The sequence below is a fragment of the Myiozetetes cayanensis genome, unplaced genomic scaffold (genome assembly GCF_022539395.1).
Source record: "Myiozetetes cayanensis isolate MyiCay16 unplaced genomic scaffold, myiCay2020 scf21, whole genome shotgun sequence".
Taxonomy (NCBI): domain Eukaryota; kingdom Metazoa; phylum Chordata; class Aves; order Passeriformes; family Tyrannidae; genus Myiozetetes; species Myiozetetes cayanensis.
In genome coordinates, this window is record NW_026087423.1 from 7961706 (window position 1) to 7985719 (window position 24014).

General features: G+C 58.8%; 2 protein-coding genes across 9 annotated transcripts in view; one reads left to right on the plus strand and one right to left on the minus strand.

The window, feature by feature from the left end:
* The first annotated feature begins 4736 nt into the window (after positions 1 to 4736).
* Positions 4737 to 7170, plus strand: PHETA1 (PH domain containing endocytic trafficking adaptor 1). Its single transcript, XM_050318579.1, is given in 3 exon segments — positions 4737 to 4891; positions 5400 to 5902; positions 5904 to 7170. Coding segments are annotated over 2 exon segments (747 nt in total). The 5' UTR covers positions 4737 to 4891; positions 5400 to 5410; the 3' UTR covers positions 6159 to 7170.
* Positions 7171 to 8064: 894 nt separating this feature from the next.
* CUX2 (cut like homeobox 2) overlaps positions 8065 to 24014 on the minus strand; it is a 65802-nt gene continuing 49852 nt past the window's right edge. For 3 of the 8 annotated variants that reach the window (XM_050318540.1, XM_050318541.1, XM_050318542.1), the window contains 17 exons: positions 19988 to 20125; positions 19730 to 19826; positions 18849 to 18925; positions 18700 to 18766; positions 18507 to 18555; positions 17750 to 17854; positions 17100 to 17294; positions 16931 to 16989; positions 16528 to 16775; positions 15678 to 16304; positions 14616 to 14717; positions 13215 to 13990; positions 12616 to 12775; positions 11914 to 12183; positions 11507 to 11695; positions 11128 to 11401; positions 8065 to 10645 (listed from right to left, as the gene is read on the minus strand). In XM_050318540.1, the coding sequence (XP_050174497.1) occupies positions 9982 to 10645; positions 11128 to 11401; positions 11507 to 11695; positions 11914 to 12183; positions 12616 to 12775; positions 13215 to 13990; positions 14616 to 14717; positions 15678 to 16304; positions 16528 to 16775; positions 16931 to 16989; positions 17100 to 17294; positions 17750 to 17854; positions 18507 to 18555; positions 18700 to 18766; positions 18849 to 18925; positions 19730 to 19826; positions 19988 to 20125 (4097 nt within the window). In that variant the 3' untranslated portion in view covers positions 8065 to 9981. The remainder of the gene's footprint in view (positions 10646 to 11127; positions 11402 to 11506; positions 11696 to 11913; positions 12184 to 12615; positions 12776 to 13214; positions 13991 to 14615; positions 14718 to 15677; positions 16305 to 16527; positions 16776 to 16930; positions 16990 to 17099; positions 17295 to 17749; positions 17855 to 18506; positions 18556 to 18699; positions 18767 to 18848; positions 18926 to 19729; positions 19827 to 19987; positions 20126 to 24014) is intronic. The other 5 variants (XM_050318547.1, XM_050318544.1, XM_050318545.1 and 2 more) reach the window with 3 other exon arrangements.

Genomic DNA, 24014 nt, shown 5'->3' on the forward strand with positions numbered 1-24014 from the left:
TAACTTTTAAAATCTTTTCTCTCTGTGGATTTGGGGGTGTCTGCCCTGGCACCCCTGGCCCCAGCCCCCCGGGGAGTCGGGAGGGAGCCCGAGCGTGGGGTCTCCTGGGGGCTCGGGAGTAGTGTGTGCAGGAAAACACCCCACTTTCCTGTTCCTGCCTGGCTGTGTCCTCCCACGGCTCCGCGGGCTGGGACCCAAGGGACCTCTGCGGTGGTAGCAGTGGGCCAGGCACTGTCTCAAACCCCATTTCCCATCATTTTCCAAATTATCTTGCGGCAAGAGGCACTGCAGGGCACTGCCCACGTCCAGCTGGAGCAGGTCAGGACACAGGGCCCACAGTTGTCCCACACTGTGGGCAGGGGCTTCGTCCGTGACCGAGCGGTCACAGTGTCCCTTTGGTCCCAGGCAGGGCTGGGGACTGGTGTGGGTGGACACGGGTCGGGCTCAGCCATCCTGGTGCCATCCTGGTGCCATCTCGTCCCGGGGGAGCAGAGGCCCCATGGCAGAGCTGCAGCCGCCCACTCTGCCATGGGAAATGGGAGGAAAACAAACTTCCACTGCACCTTTTTCCAGGAAAGGGCTGGACTGTGGCCTGTACCGTCACGTCTGGCCCATTGAGAGCTCCCACCCATGTCACCAGTTGTTTCAAGAACTCCTCTGCGGCCTCATCCTTGTGGAATGGCAGCAGTACCAGGGATAGAGGAGCTCTCCTTGCCCCAAAGATCCCCACACAGGGCATGCAAAAGTCACAGCAGAGCAGCCCTGCCTGGGGCTGCTGCCCATCCAAGCCAAGAAAACCCAGGGATGTGGCAGCTGGGATTTTACAAACACCACACAATGGATTTGTGGGTGTTGGGAATGTGGAAACTGTGGGAATTTGCCCTTGGAGAGCAGGTTGAGGCACAGTGAGCTGCTTGTGAACAAGCATGTGTGCCACCCCCAGTGGGTCCATCCTCAGCGATGCTTTAAAATACACCTCAGTCATTCACCCTATCCCAATCCATCTCCTTCCAAGGAGGGTCTGAAATGGGAACTCCCTGCTCGTGTTGTGCCACCCCTGGGCCACTGCCAGTATGGACACAGGCCTGCTGCCCCACTCCAGCCTCACCAACCCCCTCAAATCGAATCAGATTTGGCACATAACCCCACAGAACCCTTGGGCATCGCCTGCTCCAGGGATCCAGGAGATTCTGCATCCAAAGCAGCCCTTCCCAAATCCCACAGCGAAGTGGCTGGGAGCAGCTGACATGATAAGATCTTACCTTAAAAGCTGCTTTTTAATTCCTCCTGCCGTTGCTTTACGCATAATTGCACCTTCTGGCTCTTTTCCTGAGGACGGAGGAGCGGCGGGAGCGTCTGGATGCCTGCCCTCCTTCCCGTGGGCGGCTGTCCCAGCTCCCAGCGATTGCACTTTCCTTTATCAACTTCATCTATGTCAGAAGCGCCCTCTCAGCGTCCTCAGCCCCAGTGGCCCGAGATTTCTCTGTTGTTTTGCTTCCTGTATGGATTTTCTACTGTCCCCAACTGCTAATTCAGTGTCCCGACTTCTGCTTTTTCTGTTCCTGTATGTGGAGCTGCACAGATGCCCTTGTACACACACACACTGCTGCTTCCCTTCCGCTCTGCACTGCCCTCAGCTTTTAACCATTGCTGCTTTCTTCTCCTGTAAAAGCCTTAATTCGGCTTCCAACCGTCCTTCCCACCTCCCTCTTTAATTCCCGTGCTCTGGCCCATTCCACTTTCAGGATGCGTGGGGTGGCTTGGAAGTGGCACATCTGCATTTCCCCAGCTGGGATGTGATGGGTTTCAGGTGACCTCTGCCATCCCGCAGTGAGATGAGTGTTCTCCCCAGCCTGCCGAGAGACGCTCTGGGAGTGATTTCTGGAAGTGCTTGGATATGGGTATCTGTGCTGAGCTGGCAATGCCTCCCGGAAATCTTAGCCTGGCTTTTGTGTGCCCATTCAGAGGGCTGGGTGGGGATGGAGGTGATAATTGAGAGGTGATGGGGTGATTATGGGCTGGGTGGTGATGGGGATGAGGATCAGGGTGGTGCTGGAGGTCTCAGTGGGGAAGGTGATGGGCTGGGTGATGGAGGGGGTGATGGGGGCTGCCCCGGGGCTGGTTGCCCCCTCCTCCCCGCCGAGCCCAGCAGCGCTCCCGCCGCCGTGGCCGGGCTCCCGCCGCCCTCTCCCGGCCCTTTCCCGCGCTGCAGCCGCCGCCTCCAGCCCTTCCCCGCCCGGCTCCTCCTGCCCCGGGGGTAGCGAACCCCGATCCCGGCCTGCCAGGCTGGATCCCGCGGGGGAGCGGAGCGGGACAGGGGTGCCCGCACCCCGAAACGCGCTGGGGAGTGTCGCGCCAGCCCCACGCCCGGTGTCTGTGACAGTCACGACTTGTTCACCTTAAACCCCAGAGAACGGCTTGGGGTCCATCTGTGGTCCCCGGGGACCATTCGCTGTCCGTCACGATGGAGACCCGCACTCCTCCTCCCCCGTGTGCCAGGGGTGCACACACAGCACCGGGCATCCAGCAGCCCCTTGGGACCCCCTGGCACCCCAAGATTTCCAGCTCTGGAGGTGACTCAGAGCTCCCGCTCATCTCGTTGAGCCGTCCAGCACCCGCCGCTGCGTAACCACACCAAGTCACCGGTCATGGGAGCAGCAGGAAGCAGAGGCCAAGGGCACCCCATGGCCAAAAATGCTCCTGGCACCCCCTGGCCTCCTTTCAGACCCCTGTCCTCTCCCTTTTCCCTGCTGTCGGGCAGACTCAGCAGGGAATTCATTTTCCCATCTTCCTCATCAAGCCTTGGCAGGGGAAACTGAGGCGCAGGCTCTGAGTGCCTTGCTGGGACAACAGGGAAAATATGGAGCTGCTCAGAAGGGGAAGTGCTGCAGCTTGTGCAGCAACACGCGACTGTCCCAAGGGAGATTCAGCAGGAAGCAAGAACCCACAGGGGAATTTTGTAGGTGCTTTATGAGGAATTAGGACAATTGTCCAAAGCAGCTTCCACGGGGCTCCTTAGGAAGCAGCTGGAGGAGGAACAACAACCATTGGAACAACCTCTGCTGAAGCGGCTGGTGGGGCTGCAAGAAGTAAATGTGGTTTTGGAGTCCCAGGAAAGAAAAGTAGAGCTGGGAGCACAGTTGCCTTTTTCCAATTACCCTAGCTGCTCTAATAGAGATATTGCTTCTCCCCACGGTCCTTCCCCTTCTAATCTTGCTACGTGAAAAGGCATCTCTCAGCAAGGCAGGGAGATAAGTGGTGCAGAGACCTGAGACTTCCCACCAGCGACCTTGAACAGAGCTGCTGTGCTCAGGAGGGAAGATAAAGCCCTGATGGTTTTAGTGCTGGTTTAAATCCCTTTTAATAGCCTGAAAGTGAAAGTCTGCAGGTGATAGGGAAAGCCCTCCGTGAACTGAAAGCCTCTGACACAAGCAGAAGATTGCAAAGCCCTGAGCAGCTGTGTAGGGAGGTGGGGGCATTTGAGGGGAGAGTGGTGAGGACCACAACCTGTGGCAGAGGTCACTCCCATCGACAGCAGGGTTTCTGGGATGGGGACCTGTAAAATGGTCGCCAGCGGCAGGATTGCTAAAATATACACGTGGCCATGGAGCAGAGCAGGAGGATGAAGAAACTGGAGGAAAGGGACAGTGATAAGGAGAGCAAATCCTTGACTCTGGTGTTTTACTAGGACATGGTGAGGACAGCAGCACTGCCAAGGTGGTTCTCAGGCTGGTGACACTTTCAGCCTGGAAGGCCAACCAAGAGCAGAAGTCAGACTGGAGGTTTCTCCCAGCCAGAAGGTTTATGGTTGTCCTGGGACATGGGTACCAGCAACAGGAGATCCAGCCCTGGCCCCAGCACTCGGCACGGCTGGACCCGCTCACCCCTGGCCCGGATGGGGCAAGCGCTGGCCACCCTTCCGAGGGCGCATCGGCAGCTCCAGCGCCTTGTGGTGCCCGTGGGCAGGAAGGAGTGAGGGGGCCGTGGGCTCTGCCCACGTGGTTGCACAACACCCAGCAGCTCCAGTGCCCAGCTCATCACTCCCTGCACCTTGTGCCAGCTGTCATCTGCCCCCGGATGCCATCCAGCCCACTCAGTTCTTCTACACTAAGGCACCCTAGTTTGGCTTTGGCCCAGCTTCTCCCTAGGATATGTCTGGAAGCTCAGGAGAGTAGACAGGACTTGAAGCCTGGTCCCCCTGCAGCATCTCCCACTCACGCAGGACCCTGCCCTGTTGCCTTCACCTCCAACCCTCCTTGTGGATTTTCACCGTCCAGCTCATCCACTGACCTCTGGCCATTCCCTGACAGATGCTCCCAGGATCCCAATTCTTTGCTCCCAAAATCTGATCAAAAATTCAATGTGCAGCCACTCTCAGCACTAAACACCTGGGCTTCCCACCCATGAGTACACCCACATGTACACCCTGTGTGCGTCCATCTGTATATCCACACCTACATGTGTATATTCCACACGCATATCCATGCACACATCCCTGGATGTGTAACTGCCCCGCACACCTCGATACGTGCCCCCGCCTCTTATTCCTCCCCGGTGCGCGGAACCGTGACCAGGCCGAGGGTCGAACCGGAGCTCCCAGCCCCGGGGCCGAGCTCCGGAGCGGTTTTCCAGCTCCTCCTCCCGCCCGCGGGCCGCGCGGGGCCGCGGAGATGGGCGTTGGAGGAGGCGGGCGGGAGCAGCGCTCCGCCCGGGGGCCGGGCCGGGCCGGCGGGAGCCGAGGACAAAGGTGACCGTGCGGGAGCAGGAGAGGGGCCTCAAAGCCCCTTTGCACCGTCCGACCCAGGGTCCAGCGCTCCCACGGCCGCCACGGCCGCCCGCGCGTCGCTGATGCTGGTGACCGCCGGAGAGCCGAGGTAGAGGCAGAGTCCAGGTGGGTGGAAAGCCTGGCACGGCGAGGCCACGGGAGATCAGGGGACAAGGGGAGCGGTGGCCTCGCCCGGGTGACAGGGTTCATGGTCACGGCTCTCTGGAGCCGCAGCCGGATCCGCGGCGCCGGCCGAAACCCTACCTGCGCGCCGTGGGGAGGAGCGGAGCCACACGGCAAACACGGCGCCGGCGGGAAGGTCACCTGTGCCAGGTGACGTGGGCACCGGGACAAGCCCTGCCTGGGGCTCCTCTGCGGGAAAACACTCTAGTGGGGAGGGAAACCTCCCCAGCGAGCCCCAAGCAGCCACAGCCCACCCAGCGCTCGCTGGACACAGCACCTTGGCTGGGGGCGGTGTTATCCCAAGTATCCCAGGGTTGTTTATTCACCACCTCCACTTCCTGGGCGTCGGGTCTGGCGCCACCGGGAACAAAAAGCCGATGGTTTATTCCCATGCGATTAAGGCGCAGCCGCCCCGCGTGCGGCGGGCGCTGAGCACCCTCTGTCCCCGCAGGGCGCGCAGCCATGAAGCTGAACGAGCGGAGCTTGGCCTTCTATGCCACCTGCGACTCCCCGGCCGACAACTCCGGCTTCCTCTACAAGCGCGGCGAGCGGCACACGGCGTATCACCGCCGCTGGTTCGTGCTCAAGGGCAACATGCTCTTCTACTTTGAGGAGCGGGAGAGCCGGGAGCCGGTGGGCGTCATCGTGCTGGAGGGCTGCAACGTGGAGCTCTGCGATTCAGCCGAGGGTTTTGCCTTCGCCATCCGCTTCGGCGGCAACAAATCCCGCACCTACGTGCTGGCGGCCGAGAGCCAGGCGGCCATGGAGTCGTGGGTGAAGTCGCTCTCCCGAGCCAGCTTCGACTACATGCGGCTGGTGGTGCGGGAGCTGGAGAAGCAGCTGGAGGAGATGCGCTGGGGGCCGGCTGGTGGATGTGGGGCCTCCCGGGAGCATCCCGGCTCCTGGAAGCCAAAGCAGTGCCTGGAGCGGCTGCCGGCTCTGCCCGCCATCCTGCCCGAAGGAAAACGGCTGCGCAGTGTGGAACAACGCCTTGGGAGTGGGCCAGCCACCGGACACCTCTGGCTGTGGTGGGAATGATGACGAGGGGACCCCGCGGCCACCACCACTGCCACCGCGCAGGCGGGTGTTGAACGGCGAGGCCGCGGTGGAGAGCCCGTCCACCTTCTGCCAGCTCCACGAGCGGTACAGCCGGGAGGTGGCCCGGCTGCGGCAGGACTGGCTGCAGAAGCAGCGTGGCCCCCGGCCCTGAGCAGCGGGCAAGCCCTGGGAACCCAGCAGGACCTGTGGCAGGGTGGAGGTGGTCATTCTTGGTGCTGCCCCTCCTCGCCCTGGGATGTGCAGCCCTGTCTGTGGTGGTGATGGACACCTTGATGGTGCCAGTGAGGGCCCAGCACCAAGTGCTGCTCCATGATGGTGGAATGGGCATCTTGGGCTAGGCAAGGGTGTACCCTCCAGTCACACCCAGATGTGGCTGCGGGGTGGCCCACTCAGGACGAGCAAGCAATGAACCCCTCACTGATGCCTCCTGGGAATCGACCACTGCTCTGGGTCTGGTGGGGCCTACTGATGCTCTTGCAGTGCAATCATGCATAGACAATACTTTGGGAGGAGGATTTTGATGGGATCTCGCCTGCCTGAGTGCCTGTGTGGGTGTTTCACAGCTGGAGAGCCTGTTACCGACTTCCCCTCCCTGCCCAGCACAAGGCTGAGGTCGGCTGAGCTCCGCCAGATCCCTCTGCTCCAGCAGGATGTGGTTTGAAATGAAAATATCAGTGAGTGCAGCCCTTCCTTAGCGGCAGCAGCAGCACCGCACACTCCGGCTGTCAGGGGGGCTGGTGACACCAGGCCCCGGGTGTTATGGGGCCACTGCTGCTTGCAAACCCTGCACTGAATTCAGGGGGTCAGACCCCAGGGGAATGCAGCAGCTGCGGGCACTGCCTTGCTTGTGGATATTTTGGGACAGCACAACATCCCTGTGCCAGTTCACTAAGGGGAAGCATCGCTCACAGTGGCAAATGGGAATGTGTGTGTCAGCAGCGGAGCGTGAGGGATGATTCATGTGCCAAAGCTGGTGTCTCATGCCAGTGTTTCTCTCTTATTTCCCCAAGAGACACTCAGGCCGCTGGCCTGGAGTTGAGGTGACCCACCCTGGGTCGGGGGGAGCAGTCAGGGTGCCCCAGCTTTGGGCTGGATGGCTCCGGCTCCCTTTGCCCCTCTGGGACAGGCACAAGATTTTGCTACAATAAACGTTGTTTCAGAAATTCCCTCCTGGCCCTGGTTCTTGTTTGTGCCTTTAAGCCCCAGGGGAGGAGGGTCCAGGTGGGAATTAATCCTCTGTTTTAGTCTCCATCTTGTCCCCACCATGAGAGTGGGACTGGTCAGGGACTGTGTCACCCGAGGGGGCATGGCACCCAGCCACATGTTTTGGCATTTGGAGCAGTGCCAAGGGCAACCGGGGTGCAGCTGCACCTGCAGCCCCCAGATGGTTGATGTGGCCCCGTCCTTCCCGGCAGAGGAAGATTCCAGTTTCCATGGCAGCTGGCCCAGCTTCTTCAGACGTTCAGATATTCATTAAAAATAAGTCCTTCCCAACATGTTATCCGACAAACAAGCTTAAACAGATAGGCAACATATGGATTTCCTAATTCATCAGACACAACCAGCCCTGCCTCGTGTTGGAGCTGCCGACTTGCCTCGGCTCCAAAGAAGAGCTGTGCTGGGCTGTGGTGCCATTGGCAGTGCCAGGTTGGATGGGGCTTTGGGCACCCTGGTCTAGTGGAAGGTGTCCCTGCCCATGGTAGAGGGTTGGAATGAGATGGGCATTAAGGTCCCTTCCAACCCAAAGCATTGAACGATATGGTTTTATGACAAACCGAGCTGAAACTCATACTGGAAGATACTGAGCTACCCCTTGGAGCAGGAACAAACCTGCAGCAGGGAGGGGCACAGGAATTTCAAGGGGGTGCATCGCACCTTGAGCTGGACTAACCCCATTTGTCACCCTATTTTTTACCCCCCAATCACTGGGATATGTTTATGGCCATAACCCCAAAGCAAAGCTGTGACTTCCAAGGGTGCCAACACCAGGCACTGCGTGAAACTGAGTAGAGCTCCCATCCCACCACCTCCGGACAAAACACACCCCAAGGCCAGAGTCGTATCCAACTTCTGTATTTAGTGGCTCTTTACAGAACTTGTTCCTTCCAAAATTGTTTAAACAAAGTTCATCGATCTCATAGAAACTTTTGAAGTACAGAACATGAGCCTAACAAAAACGTGACCGGTATGTCCCGCTGGCTTTCATACAACAGGATTGCCGTGTTCAGGACTATCCTAAGTGCTTCCTCAAATCCACTAAAGCTCCTGCTAGCACACGACGGAGAAGGCAGTCAATGGTTGCACCTCGACCCTCCTCAGCGTGGTGGCAGGGAAAAGAGCGGCCGTGGGCACGCTGGGGCAGGGCAGGTGGGCAAGGAGAGCCGTGCCCTCGCTGAGGCGCCTTCAGCATTGCTCATCCACCACCACCCGAATATAAAAATACCTTCTATTCTGATAAAAATGTTTACAGTGGAAAAATCAGTCAATGCATAGCCTGGGAGCCTGGCAGGGAGCCCTCCCAGCGGCATGGGCCTTGGTGGGCGATGGCAGGGACAGGGCAGGGCAGCCCAGCATGGACCACCCTGAATCGTTTAAAGGCATTGCGTCAGCAGAGGCCGGCTGGAGGTGGTGGTGTCGGGGAGGGGACAGGGAGCATGCCAGGATGGTGCCACCACTGAGCTGATCCTGCACAGGATCAGCCCTGGAAAGCCAAAGCTCGACAGTGCTTTGCCCAGTTCAGGGCTGAGCTTGCCCAATTCAGGCAGGTGAGACATCCCAGGGCTCATCCTGGCACCACCAACAGCCACTGCCTGGGACACAGCTGCGGGAAGGGGATGCTCCTCTTGCCCGGGCGCTCTCCCTAAAAAAAGTGCTTCAGCCACAAGAGCTGGCTGGGATGCTGGGGCAGCCCCGAGCAGAGCAGGACTCATGAATTCTGGGTGCTCACCCCAAGCGCTGCTGCCCCAGGCAGGCTCCATCTCTTTTCCTTTCCCAAACGGACTACGGCAGAGCACGGGGAACCGGGATGGGATGGATATCCATCCCCAGCAAGGCGGTGCCATCCCTGAGCATCACACCCAGGTACCTCTTCCCACCTCGCTCCCAAAATCCCAAGCACAGTTTGCTTTCTTTGCTTTTGCCTCATTTTCTCTCTTCCCCGGGGATCTGCCGTGATCCGCACCGCGCCGCAGGGGAGCTGCCACCGGTCACCGGCTGGAGGAAGCGCGAGGGACGGCGTTGGGACCATGCTACATCTTGTTCCAGGAGGCTATTGCAGACATCTCTACAACATATACAACCGCACGGGACATTCTGTGTTACAAAGGCTTCCAAAAACATAAACCACCAGAACTAAATACATACTCGATGGCATCGGGGGGTCGCTTTAGAGTCTTCAGGGACTAGGATGCAGTCTCTGGCTGGGGCAGAAGCGATGCAGTGTCTTACAGACAGGGGTGGAAACTGCAAAAGTTTCTTAAATTTGGTCAGTCTCATAGTGCTTCTTGATGGCTTTGCTCAAAAGTCTTTTCTGTGGGTTGGTTTTCTTTTGTTTTTTTTTTTGTTTGTTTGTTTGTTTATTTGTTTTTAATCTCATCCAGTGGCAAACTACAAGACTTCAGTGTACATTTAATGACACGACTGCTACATCATCTTGATTTTATAGCTATCTTTAATATCAAAGCAGCTTAAGCTGTTAATAAATTCCAAAGTATCCTTTTATTAAAATATCTAAAAGAGGTCTATAAATATTTTTTTGTGTTTTGTTTTTTCTTTTCTAAAATTGTTCCCAGTTTTTCACATTTAAAACAAAGCCAGGGGATGGCTTCATAGAGGGAACGGGGGGAAGGTCCCCCCTTTCTCCACAGGCGGTCCCCTCCGTGGCGCCGGCGTCGCCTCTCAGTGCACACTGCATTTATCAAAATATATATATATATGTGGCTGTGTATATATATATTTAGGGCGGCGGGGGGGGCTCAGAACTCCCACTCGAGGGCCTCCTCGCGGTTGGCAGCCCGCTCCAGGCGGTGGATGATGTTGTTGAGGTTGGCCATCTTCTCGTGGCGCCGCTGGACGCTGGTGCTGAGCCGGGGGCCGGGAGCCGGCGGGAGCGCCGGTGAGACCGGCCCGGCGGAGGATGGTCCCGGTGAGGCTGAGCCGGTGAGGCCGGGCGAGGAAGCCGCCGAGGGTGATGTCGGGGAGACCTCCAAGCTGCAACGGGATGACCCCGCGGAGGACTGGGAGCTGTCGGGGTGCGGTGGTGGCGGCGCTGGGGGTCCCCCAGCGGTGGCACCGGCACGGCCTCCCCGCCGTGGGAGGCTGCCGGTGCTGGGGGCGGCGGCGTGGGGGGCTGCCCCCCGCTCCTCCTGGGGAGGTCTGGTCCCCTCGGCCGGCCCGGTCGGGCTGCGTGAGTCCCGCCGGCGGCTCCAGCCGCCCGTGTCCCCCTGCTCCTCCTTCACCTTCACGGGCACAGCAGCACAGGGGTGCTCGCCCCCCACAAACACGGGTTTACGATCCTCGGCGTCCGAGTCGGGGCTGTGGGGGGCCTGGCGCCCGGGGATGGCCGTCCCACCACTCTGCTCCGGGTCTGTGTCGTTGTCCTGAGCGCCCTCCACCAGCATCTCCCGGCGCATCCGTGACCTGCCAGGACACAACAAAGGAGGGTCGGCGACCTCCACCCATCGCCCCGTGTCGCGGGCACTGCGTGTCTTGAAAGAGCATCTCCAGACAGAAAAACGGGAGGTGTCCACCTACAATACTGTGTAAGGATGAAGACTGTGCTGCTGGGCTGCTGTGGGGATGGATCCTGTGCTCCAGGAGCCTCCAGAAGGCTTTTTCTCACCCTATGTGGAGCTCCTGCTCAAGTGAACAGGTGGACATGAGCATGGACACTGCTTTAGATGCTCAACACGACTCAGGGTGGTCAACACTCTTGAACACCCACCAGCCAGGGCACATGCAGCACTTTGGCTACAATCCCACACTCGGGGATCTCCAGTGACCACCTGTGGGTCTGCACTTCCCATCTAGGGAAGAAAGGCTGGGAAGGCTGGAAGAGGAGCAGTGACATGACCTTGGTGGCACAGCACCATTAGAAGGCCGAAACCCAGGAGTGCCCATACCTGTAATTGTGGAACCAGTTGATGACAGTGTTGGTCTTGAGGTTGAGCTGGAAGGAGAGCAGCTCGATGGTCTGCTGAGAGGGGTAGGGCTCCAGCTGGTAGGCTTTCTTCAGGGCTTCCTTCTCCTCTGGGGCCAGCACCACCCTTGGCTTCTTGATCTGGAGGAGGCTGAGGTCCTGTGGCGGCACGCTGGGGCTGGCGCACTCGGAGCGGGCGCTGGGGGACTCGCTGTCTGAGCCGGCGCTCATCAGCCCGTACCGGCGCTTCAGGTAGGCTGCAGGAGAGGACACCCAGCTGTGCACCGCTCGCCCCCCGGCCCGGGACCCCACACCTGGCCAGCACCCTGACCCCAGCGAGGCCCTGTCACCCCAACCCTCACCTTTCTTCTCCAGCTTCTTCATGTCACGCAGCTTCTCCACGTTGTGGGGGTCGTTGAGCCAGAGCTGCATCCGGACGAAGGGCTCCCTCCCCTTCAGGCTCAGCTTGTGCCACGGCTTGGGCCTGGAGAGGAGATCGGACACCGAGCCCTGCGTCAGGCCCAGGATGCTCTCCCCAAACAGCCGCTGGCCTGGCGGAGGAGAAGCACAGGTGGTTAGAGGGGGTAGAGCAGCGGGGTGGGCTCTACAGTCCCCCTGTGGAGCGGATACACCCCATTTCCCAGCCAGCATCCTCCCGGAATCGCCTTGGGCGAACCATGGGGGGCTTGCATCTACGGGAATTGGGGTGCTGGATTCATGCAGCCTCCCCAGCAGCTCCTGAAAACCCAGGCAGAGAGAGGGCCCGCACCTAGATTGTTGTCCGTCAAGACCTCCTTGACCTTCTTGGTGATGGAGTAGGTGTCCAGCTCGGGGGACATGGCGACGATCTCCTGGATGCCCACAGGTCCCTGGTTGTTGGGATACGTCTTCCCACCCAGTGTGGGCGTCGACCGGCTCTCAGGCTGCTGGTTTTCTTTGCTGCTCTCCAGGGCCAGGGTGAGGGGCTCCTGGCAGCCCTTGTCATGCTCGGTCGGGCTGGGGGGCGGCGAGGGGGATGGCTGGGGCTCCGCCGGGCTGGCTGTGTGACACCGGGGACAGGGGTCAGGGGGACAGTGGGAGGGACAGCACAGGGACCCAGCAGGAGCAGGAAAGTTATTCTGGGGGACGGCTCTGGCTCTGCCCTCCAGTGGCTATAGCAAAGCAGGAGGTGCCAGTGGAATAATTAAAGAGAGAAAATGATACTAACATAAAAAAAATCATTACTGTTTTATGCCAGGCACAAAGCCAAAGATTTTTTATGTGGCTTTAATTTTTTTTTTTGTTTTAAATTAAGGAGGCTGGGGATGAAAGGATCAGGGTGTGGGTGCTGGAGGTAGCAGGGACAGCTCTTCTAGGAGCTGAGGTGGGAGCAGGACAAACATCCCGGATGCAGAGGATGGACACAGAAGGGCTAGGGACACTGATGGCACATGGGGACCACTGAGACAGGGGGGACAGCGGTGTCACTTACCCTGGGATGGTGTGGGCTGCTGGCTGATGCCCTGGCCCAGCTGGTCGGTCAGCCAGAGCTGCATGCGGATGAAGGGCTCCCGACCCTTCTGTGTCAGCTTGCTCCACGGCTTGGGCCGCGACAGCATGTCACTCACGCTGCCCTGGGACAGTCCCAGCACCTAGGGGACCACGCACATGTCACCCACCGAAGGTGGGGGCACTCACCCCAGCACTGGGATGCTGCCTGTCCTCCATCCCCATGTAAAGGGAAGGGAATTAGGCTGTCACCCTCTGCCACCCGCTGCCCCATGGCACATCTGGACCCCTTGTCCCCAGCCACGGATGTTGACAGTGGGATACCCAGTGGGATGAGAGGGTGGTCCAAGCAGGGCTCTGCACAGGGACTGGGCATTCCTGGTGGGAAGTGCCACCAGCCAGTTAGTGGTGACCACTGGGAGATTGTTTGGGGTTGGGTCAGACCCTGAGGACTCAGCATTGTCCCAGGGGAAACGCACTGGGGAGAAGGGGGATCCTGGAAGGAGCTGATGAAGGCCACCAATGAGTCTTGAGCCCTGGGTTGTGGAGGGGACATCAGACCCCCTCTCTCCAGGTTGGTACCTTCTCCCCGAAGATCCTCTGGCAGATGCCGTTCTTGGCCAACTTCTCCTTGACCTGCCGGGTCAGCTCCAGCGTGTCCACCTCCCTGTACATGTACATCTCGTACTGCTCCGGCGTCAGCGGTGGCACGGTGGGCTTCAGGGTCCTTGGCACGTACGTGGGATAGTAGGAGAGACGCCCGCCGGCCGCCGGCTCCGCACCGGCTCCCTCCGCCTTCATCTCCGACAGCCGGTGGGGCTCCTCGTCCGCCGGTGGCAGCTCATCCTCGTTGGTGCCGCCCTCGCCGGGCTCACCCCGCGGCCAGCCCCGGCCGTTGGCCATGCTGGAGTAGCTCGAGGAGGAGGAGGAGAGCGAAGGCGACACGGAGGTGTAGGGGCGGCTGAGCAGGCTCCGCTCGGATGCCCAGTGCTGGTCGAAGTAGGAGCCTGCGTCACCAATCTCCGACTTCACCTTCCGGATGATGCTCTGGACGAAGGCGGCAGGAGAGAGGACGGCCAGGGGGGTCTGCGGGGGGCCGGGGCTGGCCCCGCTCCCCTCCTCCTGCTTCACGTAGGCGGGGGTGACGTTCTGGCTGACGGTGGCCAGCGTGGAGCGCTCGGCAGGTGGTGGCTCCACAGGGCGCCCGCTGCCCCCCGACTCCATGTCCAGCAGCGCCTGCTGCTGCGCCTGCATCTCCCGCCGCGCCTGCTCCAGGATGCTCTTGATGGCATCCTCCGAGCTGCTGCCGCCCGCCCCGTTGGCCACCGCCTGCGACGCTGACGGCGCCTTGGGTTCCCCTGCGGAGAAAAGGGGTGAGGGGAGCCCCGAGGACGCGTTGTTCACCGTGTGACCGTAATTCAAAACGCAGGAGGAAAAGGGATTTATCCCAGTCTGGTTTGGATGTGGGCGCAGAGCAGGACCAGCAGCACCCACGACTCAAAGCCAGCTTCTTTTTCGATGATTGCAAAATAAATCCCATTACCAACGACACGACAGACAAACATGTTTGTTTTCCCTGTCTGTTTTTCCACTGTTCCCGTCTAATTTAATTCTCCAGGATTCTGCTTTCTCAGCAGACTACCTGTTTTAATGTGTTTCATTTCTTGTAATTGACTGCGAGCGCAGCTGCTTTAATGATTCCTTGTGCCAGATGGATTGTGCATCCTCATTTAATCATCTGTTTTGGGGTGGGGGGGGAGGAAAAGTGCATCCAAAGTTTCTGAAAGCCCAGATATGAATGCTGCTGCATGGGGATTCTTCCATCCCTGACGGTATTTATTTCTTTCCACCATGCCCAAAAAATTCTCTGTGGATGCCAGTGTGTGAACGCCCCCTAAAAGGCCATTTTTGGGGTGGGACCCACAGCCACACAGCACCCAGGGGTTCAGCCACCCCCTGGGGTCACCCCACGCCAGCACCTACCTCCCTTCTGCGACTCAATCTCCTTCTTTGCCTGCTCCAGGATGCTTTTGATGGCGTCGTCGGAGCCGGTCTCCGGTGTCCTGATCCGTGGCGTGATGCTACCTGATCAAAGAGGCAGGATAACAGCTTTGTCACCGGTGCTGGTTTTACAAGCTCCACTTGTATGTCAGGAAGTATTTACTGCTCCTCATGTTCAGTTATTTTTAGGGATGCTGGTTTGAAGACAAATGTCACTCCCGATTAGTCGCTACCGGAGCCCTGGGAGCCCCGGGAGCCGTGGCTGGCAGCTCCTGCCTCTGGCATGGCACCTCCCACCACCTTGCTCATCCTGTCCAAGGGCACCCACTCCACACTGGTTTGTAGGGTGCTGAGCAGAGACATGGGCACGGAGACCACATTGTCATCCCTGGCACTGTGCCCTCCTCATTGTGCAGATGAAAGGTTAATGGCGGATAGGATCCAGGGGATAAATCGGAGCCTTCCAGGCTGAAACCAGCAGATTCATGGACCATGGACATGCACTGTCCAGTCCTGGTACCACCACCACTTCAGTGGCCAGCTGCCACCTCTGAGAGGGTGCCAGCAGTTGCTGTCCCTGGAGCCAGGAGCCACCATGCTGTGGCGGTGCCAACACCCGCCGAGGTCCCGCAGCACTAAAACTTCATTATTTTAACAAAATATTCCCGAGCACATTGATTCATACAGCACGGAACGGCCTAATGAATAATTAAATGGCACTTGTCAGAATAAATGAGTAAAGCACGTCCAGGGACGCAGCTTCCACAGCGATGGGTTGTTGTTAATTGCTGCTGTTTGCCAGGGCTCGTCCCAGCCGGCAGCCGGCTCCATCCCACCGGGGACAATCCCAGAGTGCCCCTGGTGGGAGCAACGTCCCTGCCCACCTTGCCAGCACATCATGGGCTGGTGAGCACCCCTGCCACGGCATGGGGCACCCCAGGGTGCTGCTGGGGTGAAGTGGGGTGCACTGGGAGGGGACCCCACGGCACCGCTTGCAGCATCCCAGGGCAGGACCTGTTGGCCGGGGCCACCCCAACCACTCACCTCTCTGGCGCACCTGGATAGTCCTCAGGGCCAGCACGTTCTGCTCGTCGGAGAGGAACTGCTTCATCTTGATGAACGGCTCCTTGCCCTTCACCGTCAGCTTGTGCCAGGGCTTGGGCCGCGCCAGGATCTCGCTGACGGAGCCCTGCGACAGCCCCAGCACGTAGTGCCCAAAGACCCGCTGCCCGATGTTGTGCTTCAGCAGCTGCTCCTTCACCTGGAAGGCGATTTCAGCCGTGTCCAGCTGCTCCTCCTCGGCGGAGCTGCCGGCGCTGCCCTCGGAGGGCTCGGCGGGCGGGCTGGCGGCGTTGGTGGCGGGCGTGGGGTGCACGGTGCTGCTTTTGGCCCCGAAGAAGGAGGAGGGGAAGGGTCCCCCGGCAGTGCTCTCGCTCTTGTAAGTGGGCAGTGGGAGGTGGGGGGCCTTGGGCTCCCCCGACAACCGCTCGCCCCCTGGAAAGGGGGACAGTGAGAAAGTCCGGGGACCGTCAGGGGCCCCGCCGGGGCCGGGCAGCGGCGGGAGGGGAGTGGGGGACGCGGGTTCATCGCTCGGGGCGTGATGGGGGGATGGGTACGGCTGCTCCATGCCCAGAGAATCCTTCCCCGACTCGTCTTCGGAGTGATCCTCCTCTAGAGAGGAATGAGAGAGGGAAACGCACTAGAGTCCCCCTGGCAACAGCCCCAGCACAGTCCCTCAGCTTCGCCAGGTGACATCCCACCACCTATTCTCCCCCCACCCCACCACTGGCTCCAGGCTCCTTCCCACAATCAGCACAGGATGTGTCCCCACTGCCCACATTCCCAGAGATGTTCCCACTAGAACTGGGGATACCGTGGAACTCGGGGGCCCTACCAGTGTTGGCCAGTAGGCTGGGCTTCTCCAGCAGGTACTTCTGGGAGGGGTAGAAAGCCTCCTTCCCCAGCAGTAGGGCCTCCTCCGCCTTCGATATGCTCTGCAAGGAGCCAAGCCGAGATGGGAACGGGCGGCGGAGGCACCGGCGGCAGGGCTGGCACAGCCCGGCCAGCGCATCGGCACGCGCCGCGGCACTTGCCTGGGGAAGGCTGCAGCCAGCAGAGGCCACCTTCATCGCCTTCAGGATGCTGGGAGGGAGACAAGGGGGTGACTCGGTGGCCGTGGTGCTTTGCTGCCGGCAAGCTGCCGAGCGTTACGGCTGCTGGAGCGTTGCCGTGGGTGCCAGCAGCACTGTGCCAGCTGGGATACAGGCAGGCAGCCATGGATGCCACCCAAGCCATACCTCAGCTCTGTTTTGATCTCCTCGTAGTCTGCCTGTGCCTGTAGCTTCTCCTCCAGCTTCTGCAGAGGAGCAGAGGAGGGGAGTCCTCACAGCTGGCTCCTGGTGCACACCCGGCACAGCCGGACCCGCGTCCCCCATCCCCGGCAAGCCCAAACCCCCGTGGGCGCACCTCAATGGCTTCGTTCTTGGCAGCCAACTGCCCCTCCAGCTCGGCAATCTGGTTGGCAGAGGACTCCTCCAGCTCCTGCAGTGAGCTCTGGAGGTGCTGGACGTCCTTCAGGAGCCGCAGGATCTCCCGGTCCTTGGCAGCCAGAGCTGCCTCCAGCCTCGACCCTGAGCACATGGAATAGTTCACTTTGTCCTGCTGGGAGAAGGGACACTGTCAGCTCCCAGCCACCCAACATGAGGACAGGGGCCACCCTTCCCTGTCAGACACCTCCCCTGAGTGGCAGGCGGTCTCAGAGCTCAACCCTACAGGATGGGGACCTGGGTGATGGAGCCTTCAGGAGGCACAGACCTTTCCTCTGCCCTTAAAGGTCTCCCACGTGCATCTGGATGCTATGGGAGGGCATGTCCTCCTCCCCGTGGGAGGCTGGAGGCTATGGCCAGCATCACCACCTCAGGGTGGAAACATGCCTTGGGCATTCTGAGCTTGCTCCCCAACATGGTTGGGTGCTCCTGAACACAGAAAGATGCTCCCGAGTGCAATGGGGTGGTCCTGAACACGTTAGGGTGTTCCTGAGCACTGAGGGGTGTTCCTGGCCCCAGGAAGTGCTCCTGGCCCCAGGGGGTGCTCCTGGCCCCGAGGGGTGCTCTCACCCCAGCAGTGCCAGTTGGGGAGCAGCAGGCCAGGCGGAGGGAGCTGTTGACGGCCGCCAGCTGCTCCCGCAGACTCTCCACTTCCCTCTGCGCCGCCTCTGCTCGCTGCAGGAGAACAGAAAGGGCATCAGACCAGGCACTTGTGGCTCATCCCACCCCACATGGAGCAGAGAGAGTCCCCATCCCAAACATTCTGCTCCTACCACCATAAGCTCCCCTCCATGTATTTAAGCTTCCTGCATCCTAATGTGGTTCCTCACTCCAGTCCCTGGGCCCTGTCTGCAGGCCACCTCCAGGACACTGCCTTTTTCCACCCAACAGGCTGTTTTTATTTTACATGAAAATTGCTCTTTAAGCCTCTTTTATTATCCACCTGCATTTATTTGTACCTGGATTTTCAGAATTAAATAAAACTAATTAAGAGGAATGGACAAGACCAGGAGTAATTACACCAGAATCCAGCGCTGTGTGTGTTGTGCCCTAAAACACCTGGGAGAGGCTGGAGGTGACAAATGGAGCCTGGTAGGAGCTCAAACACATCAGTGACCCCCAACATGGGGCAGGGGGTCCCAGCAGGGGAAGGAAACCTGAGGTCCCCTTTGTAGGGATCCCCAGTCCTGGCACCCGGCAACCCTTTGTCATTTTTGGGGACAAACATCCAGCCCACACAGATGCTCTGGGTGCTGTGGTGGGTGCAGCATGCTGGGCTCTGTGGGGGGAACCCCATCAGCTCTCAGAAAGTCAGCTCCTGGCTCACCTGGTTGGCTTTTTCAAGGTTGGTCATGATCATGGCGACTTCGTCTGCCCTGCGAGGAGAAAGCCAGAGGCGTCAGTGTGTTTAAAGTATCTCAGCTCCTCAAGCCATTTAGCAGCACCACGGGGATGTCCCAGTGCTGCCACGGGCAGCTTGGATCAGCCTTGGACATGACCCAGCACCGCCGGCAACTCACTTGGATGCTGCTTCCTCGTCGTATTTACACCGCAGCTCCAGCAGCTCCGTCTGCGTGGCCTTCAGCGCTGGGAAGGGGAAGATGAGGGTGAGCTGTGGGGCAGGGGTTTGGACCCTCACGGTCAGTAGCCCCCATCCTGGCCCTCCTACCTGCGTGGAGCACTTTGATCTTCTCCTCTGCCTCCCCCAGCCGAGTGGCCAAAGTGACCTGTGCTTCCTGAAGCCCCCTGTGAGAGACGGGCATGAGGGATGTGCCGGGGGCACCGCCGCCGTGCCAACCCCACAGCCCCCCAAAATCACACACAGACCCCTCACTGCATCTGCTCCCTGACCTCATCACTCACTGAAGCCAGAAAAGACCCACCACTGGATACCAAGACACATTCAAGCTGTGTTGCCCCCTGATGTTAAGGGGTTTATTACCCCAGGTCTAAAAAAAATTCACTTTGGGCTGAAAATTGTCCCTGATCCCTGTGGCTGAAACCCCTCAGAGGGGCGGATGACAGCCCACCCCTCACCTGTAATTAACTGGAGGAGGGGGAAGCAATCAGGGAAAGTTATTCTGCATTATTTATAGCCTGCACTTGCCAGGAACTTACTCGCAGAGATCTGCAATTTAGGGTTTAAAGATTCCTCATTTGTTTCCCGACGCAGCGTGTTAAGGAATAACAATGAAGGCACCGAGAAAGCCAGGAGCCTCCAAATTAAAAGGTCATTTAATGAGGTTCATCCGGAGACCTGGGTTTAAGCCATTTGTCTGAGCAAAGCCACATGTCATAGAGACAGCACACGGGGATGGCAGGAGGGACCTGCCCTGGCACTGCCCTAAAACCACCTGGGACTGGGGGTGGATGGTCAGACACTGTCTGAGGTGGTGTACCAGATTTCTGGGAAGGATCTGACCACTCCCAACCTGAAGGGAAAGGAGCAAACGGAAGGAGAGATGGACGGACACCCCCGTTCAGGAGCGGGGACAGAGTCCCATGTTCCCACAGTGCCCCGAAACGACCCCATTCCCGGTACTCACGTACTTTTGCTTCTCTGCCTCATTTCTCTGCACCGAGGTCTCTGTGCTCGGTGCTCTGCCGTCGAGGCCGTCGGCTGCCGGCGATGTCCCCTCCCTGCGCTCTGCGGGGGGACACGTGTCACACGGCTGCGGAGGGGACGGCAGCGGTGGCCACTGAGGGCCACGGGCCGCTGAGGACCAGATCCTGGCCCTGGGACCCACCCTGCATCCCAGGGGTGCTCAGAGGCACGGGGGGGAGCCCAGCTGGGGACCACGGCGGTACCTTTGGTGCTGCCGAGCTCCGCGTGCTTCTTCCAGGGGCGGCCGAGATCCTTCAGGGGAGGCGGGTTGGGCTCGAGGCGCTGCAGCTGCTGCAGCCGGTCCTCCAGGCTCCGGGCAGCCTCCAGCACAGGAGCGGGGTCTGCGGGATGCGGGATGCAGGGTGAGCAGCAGGGATGCCCACCACCAGCCCGGGCACCCACTGCCCACCCTCCTGATCACCCAGCCCCGGGCAGCCGCTCTCCACGCCCTGCTTAAAACAACCCACAGCGTGCCAGGTGCCGTGGGGGCATCCCTGCGTCCTGCCTTTCCAGGTGCCACAGGGGATACCCCTGGGTCCTGCCATTCCAGATACCACCGGGATACCCCTTGGTCCTGCCTTTCCAGTTGCCTTGGGCACAGCCCTGGCTCCTGCCATTCATTGCCAGCCCCGAGGCACCCAAGGACGGGCAGGGGCCATGGGGGCATCTCTGGTGCCACCGGCACGGCCGGTTTGGGCACAGACAATGGCGGTTTGTGCCGAGGTAAGCAGGTGCATCCGGAGCCGTCCGTCTTCCCTCTGTCAGCATTACACCGTCATTAGCTGGTGTCTGCTCAGCGGGGTGTGCCATTATGTCTCCCAGGGCTGATGTAATTATACATTGACATAATTAACCCAGCAAGCCCATTAAGCAGGCCAGCTAAAAATTCATCTATAATTATTTGTTGTGTGCATGCTAATGAGTCCATCTGCACTGCCATTGTACAACATGAACAAATTAATTTACAAGTCTGGATTTTTTAATAAGTTCAAGAAAATGCCTCCTATTGAGCCAGGTTAATATAGGTTTGGGGTTTGGGGTTTTTTTATGTTTTGAAGAAAAGAAGAGGTAGGAAAAGAGATTTGAACTCTCCAGGGTCAAAAAGTTAGACAAACAGGCAAGTGGGATGGAGTTGGGTGAGCTACTGTATGGCACGGACGCATGGCAGGCATCCAAGGGTAAAAGATAATAACTCTGATGGAAAAAACATCCAACCCCTGGCTTTCTCCACTTGGAACAGGACACAGAGCAGCAGCTCTGCTGCTCAGCAAATCCCTGGCTGAGATGGAGGTGGTGTGGGATAAAGGGCCTGGCACTACTGATGGTATGCTATGGGATTCAGGGCATCAACTGCACCAGGTGACTTTGAGGTGAACCTGCCCAAAAGACAAACAGCATGGATGGATGTTCCTTGAAAACGAGTGACTTGAAAATATGTGCCCCCCATGGGGTTTGGGGGTCCCTCTGACGCAGTGCTGCCTCCCCATCGCAGAGCACCTCAGCTGGGGGGTGCAGGACCCCAACCACAGCACCCAGCACGTGGCATCCCTGCAGGACCAGCGACTGCCAGACCCCACATGTTAATGCCAAAAGCATCCTTCTCCACAGGGAATGTTCTCCCTTCTTTATGTTGGGCATCAGAGAGGCCCCATGGATGGATGGATGGAATAAGGGGTTTGTGCCCAGATTCTGGCTGTGGGGTCCAGAAGCAAATGCTGAAATTTGGAACAGCGACTCAGCTCCAGCTGGGACCCTCCTGGGATACTCATGGTATCCTTCGGTTCATGGCATTCTTCAGCTCAGCATCCCACAGGCTGGTTTCCCACCCAAGGATGCGGGACCACACCACCAAAGGAGGTTGTGGTGATGTGGCACAGCCCGAACCGCGCTGGCTGCTCCCAGAGCCATTAATAACACCCTTAAGTACCCGAGCAGAGATAACGACACGGGTAATTAAACCCTGTGCTCCGGGGGCTGCAGGGGCTGGGGGTCCCCCCTGCTCTCCCCAGCCCTGGGGGTGTTGGCAGGAGGCTCAGTGACAGCCTGCAACTGCCTCCGTGGGGATAAACATCAGGGCAGGCCCTGCTGGATCCGCACCCATAACTCCTCTTGTCTCCAAGATGAGAATTTATATGGGAAAAATGGGTCTGAGTGATAAAGCTCCGGGGATTTTCCTCAGTTCGGTGTTTTCCCTCCTGTGAGCTGCTTAAATACAGCCAGGGTGACCCCCTCTCTGTGCTGCTCCCCATTTGGAGCCAACATTCCAGGATGAAGTGGTAGGGAGCAGAGCTTTGGGAAGGGAAAAGAGCAAGTGGCGCTTCGGCTCCGCTTCCTGCGTCAGCCAGGGCAGTGTGGATACAAAATGCATGGCTGGATTAATCTCACTGTGCTAATGCCACGCTGCCCATCCACTGGGAAACTCTGCTCTTGGCTGTGGGGTCAGCTCTGAGACTGTGTGAGATATTGGGTGCACCAAAAGGGTGCTGGGACTGGGTACAAAAAAGGGTGCTGGGACTGAGTACAAAACTCATGCCATGCTCATGCCAAGCTCATGCCATGCTCCTGTCAAGCTCATGCCATGGCTTGTGCTGCCAGTGAACAAACCCTCCTGTTGCAGGGCTGGAGCGAGGATACCCTCAAAACCAAGCACATCATCTGCCATGGATGCCACGTACTTTCATCACACTCCGAGTCATGCAGGAGCTCAGGGCACTGCCCACAGTGCAGTGGACAGTTCCTTCCTCCAGGGATCACATCCCCCACTGGGACAGGTTAGACCTGACACTGCTGCAATGGTGACTCACCACTGGCACAGATGGGTGACATGGGAGACACATCTGCCAAAACAGGACCTTGGGGCACCACACACTCCAGGGCCACGGTGTGGCATCACCCACCAGTGGCACAGCCAGCTCCTGTGGGAAGCAGTGTGGCCCTGCCCAGCACACTTACCTATCTATCCGTATCCTCACTCCCCATGTATATGCATTTTTAAAAATATATATCTCGAACAAATAAATAAATAATAAATATATATACAAAAATAAGTGCTGCCACTAGCTGGCGTCATTGGCCATCCTTTAGTGGCACCGGCAGTGCTGCAGCAGGATCACAGAATCACAGAATATCCTGAGTTGGAGTGGACCACAAGGATCACCCAGCCCAACTCCTGGCCCCTGCCCTAACAATCCCCCCTGTCCCTGAGAGTACTGTCCAAATGCTCCTGGAGCTCTGGCAGCCTTGGGGCTAAGACCATTCCCTGGGGAGCCTGTTCAGTGCCCGACCACACTCTGGGGGAAGAAAACCTTTTATATTTAACCTTTGCCTGAGATCCAACCTGACCCTCCCCTGACACAGCTCCAGACATTCCCTGGGTCCTGCTGCTGCTCACAAAGAGCAGGGATCGGTGCCTGCTCCCCCACTGCCCCTCGTGAGCAAGCTGTGGTTTAGGATGAGGTCTTCCCTCAGTCTCCTCTTCTCCAGCTGAATAAACCAAGCGCCCTCAGCCACTGCTCATGTGGCTTCTCCTCCAGGCCCTTCCCCATCTCCATGGTCCTCCTTTGGACACTCTCTAACAGCGACAGGGAGTGGACAGAGGTCCCCCCTGTTGTCCCCAAGGGGAGTAGGGTTGGGGATCTTTCCCTGAGCCGGAAGGGCTCTCTCTGTGGGCACTGGAGCTGCTTGAGGCACCTGTGTGATGACAGGATGGGACATGAGGAGTTCTGGGTGCTCATCACCTTCTCTCAGCAGGCACAGTTCCAGGGAGCATCTGTATCCCAGAGGGTCACCAGCTCATCCCTGTGCCAGGGCCACTTGACCCAGCTTTGGGTGGAGGTCAGGGGGTGAGGGTGACATCTGCTCCATGCTGCTGCCTGGAGCACGGGGCAAGAGGAGCAAGAGGAGCACGGGGCACTCGTGGTGCAGCCACGGGACACCCATGGTGCATCCATGGTACCTCCACGGTGCTGTCACCTCTTCCATCAGGGCAGCATCTCCTCCACCACCCCATCCCAACCTGCTCAAACACATCCACCAGCACCCTGCGAATCCCTCCACGAGTCAAAGTCAGCCTTAAATCAAATCATCCCCAACAACAATGACATTAATTATGCTTTTAACACATTTTACTGCTTCCCCCCCTTCCCTTCACGCCACATCTGTGTGAACAATATCCAAAAGATTTACGGTTTTCTCCCGTAATTACAGACACACAGCCAGCTCACTTATCAA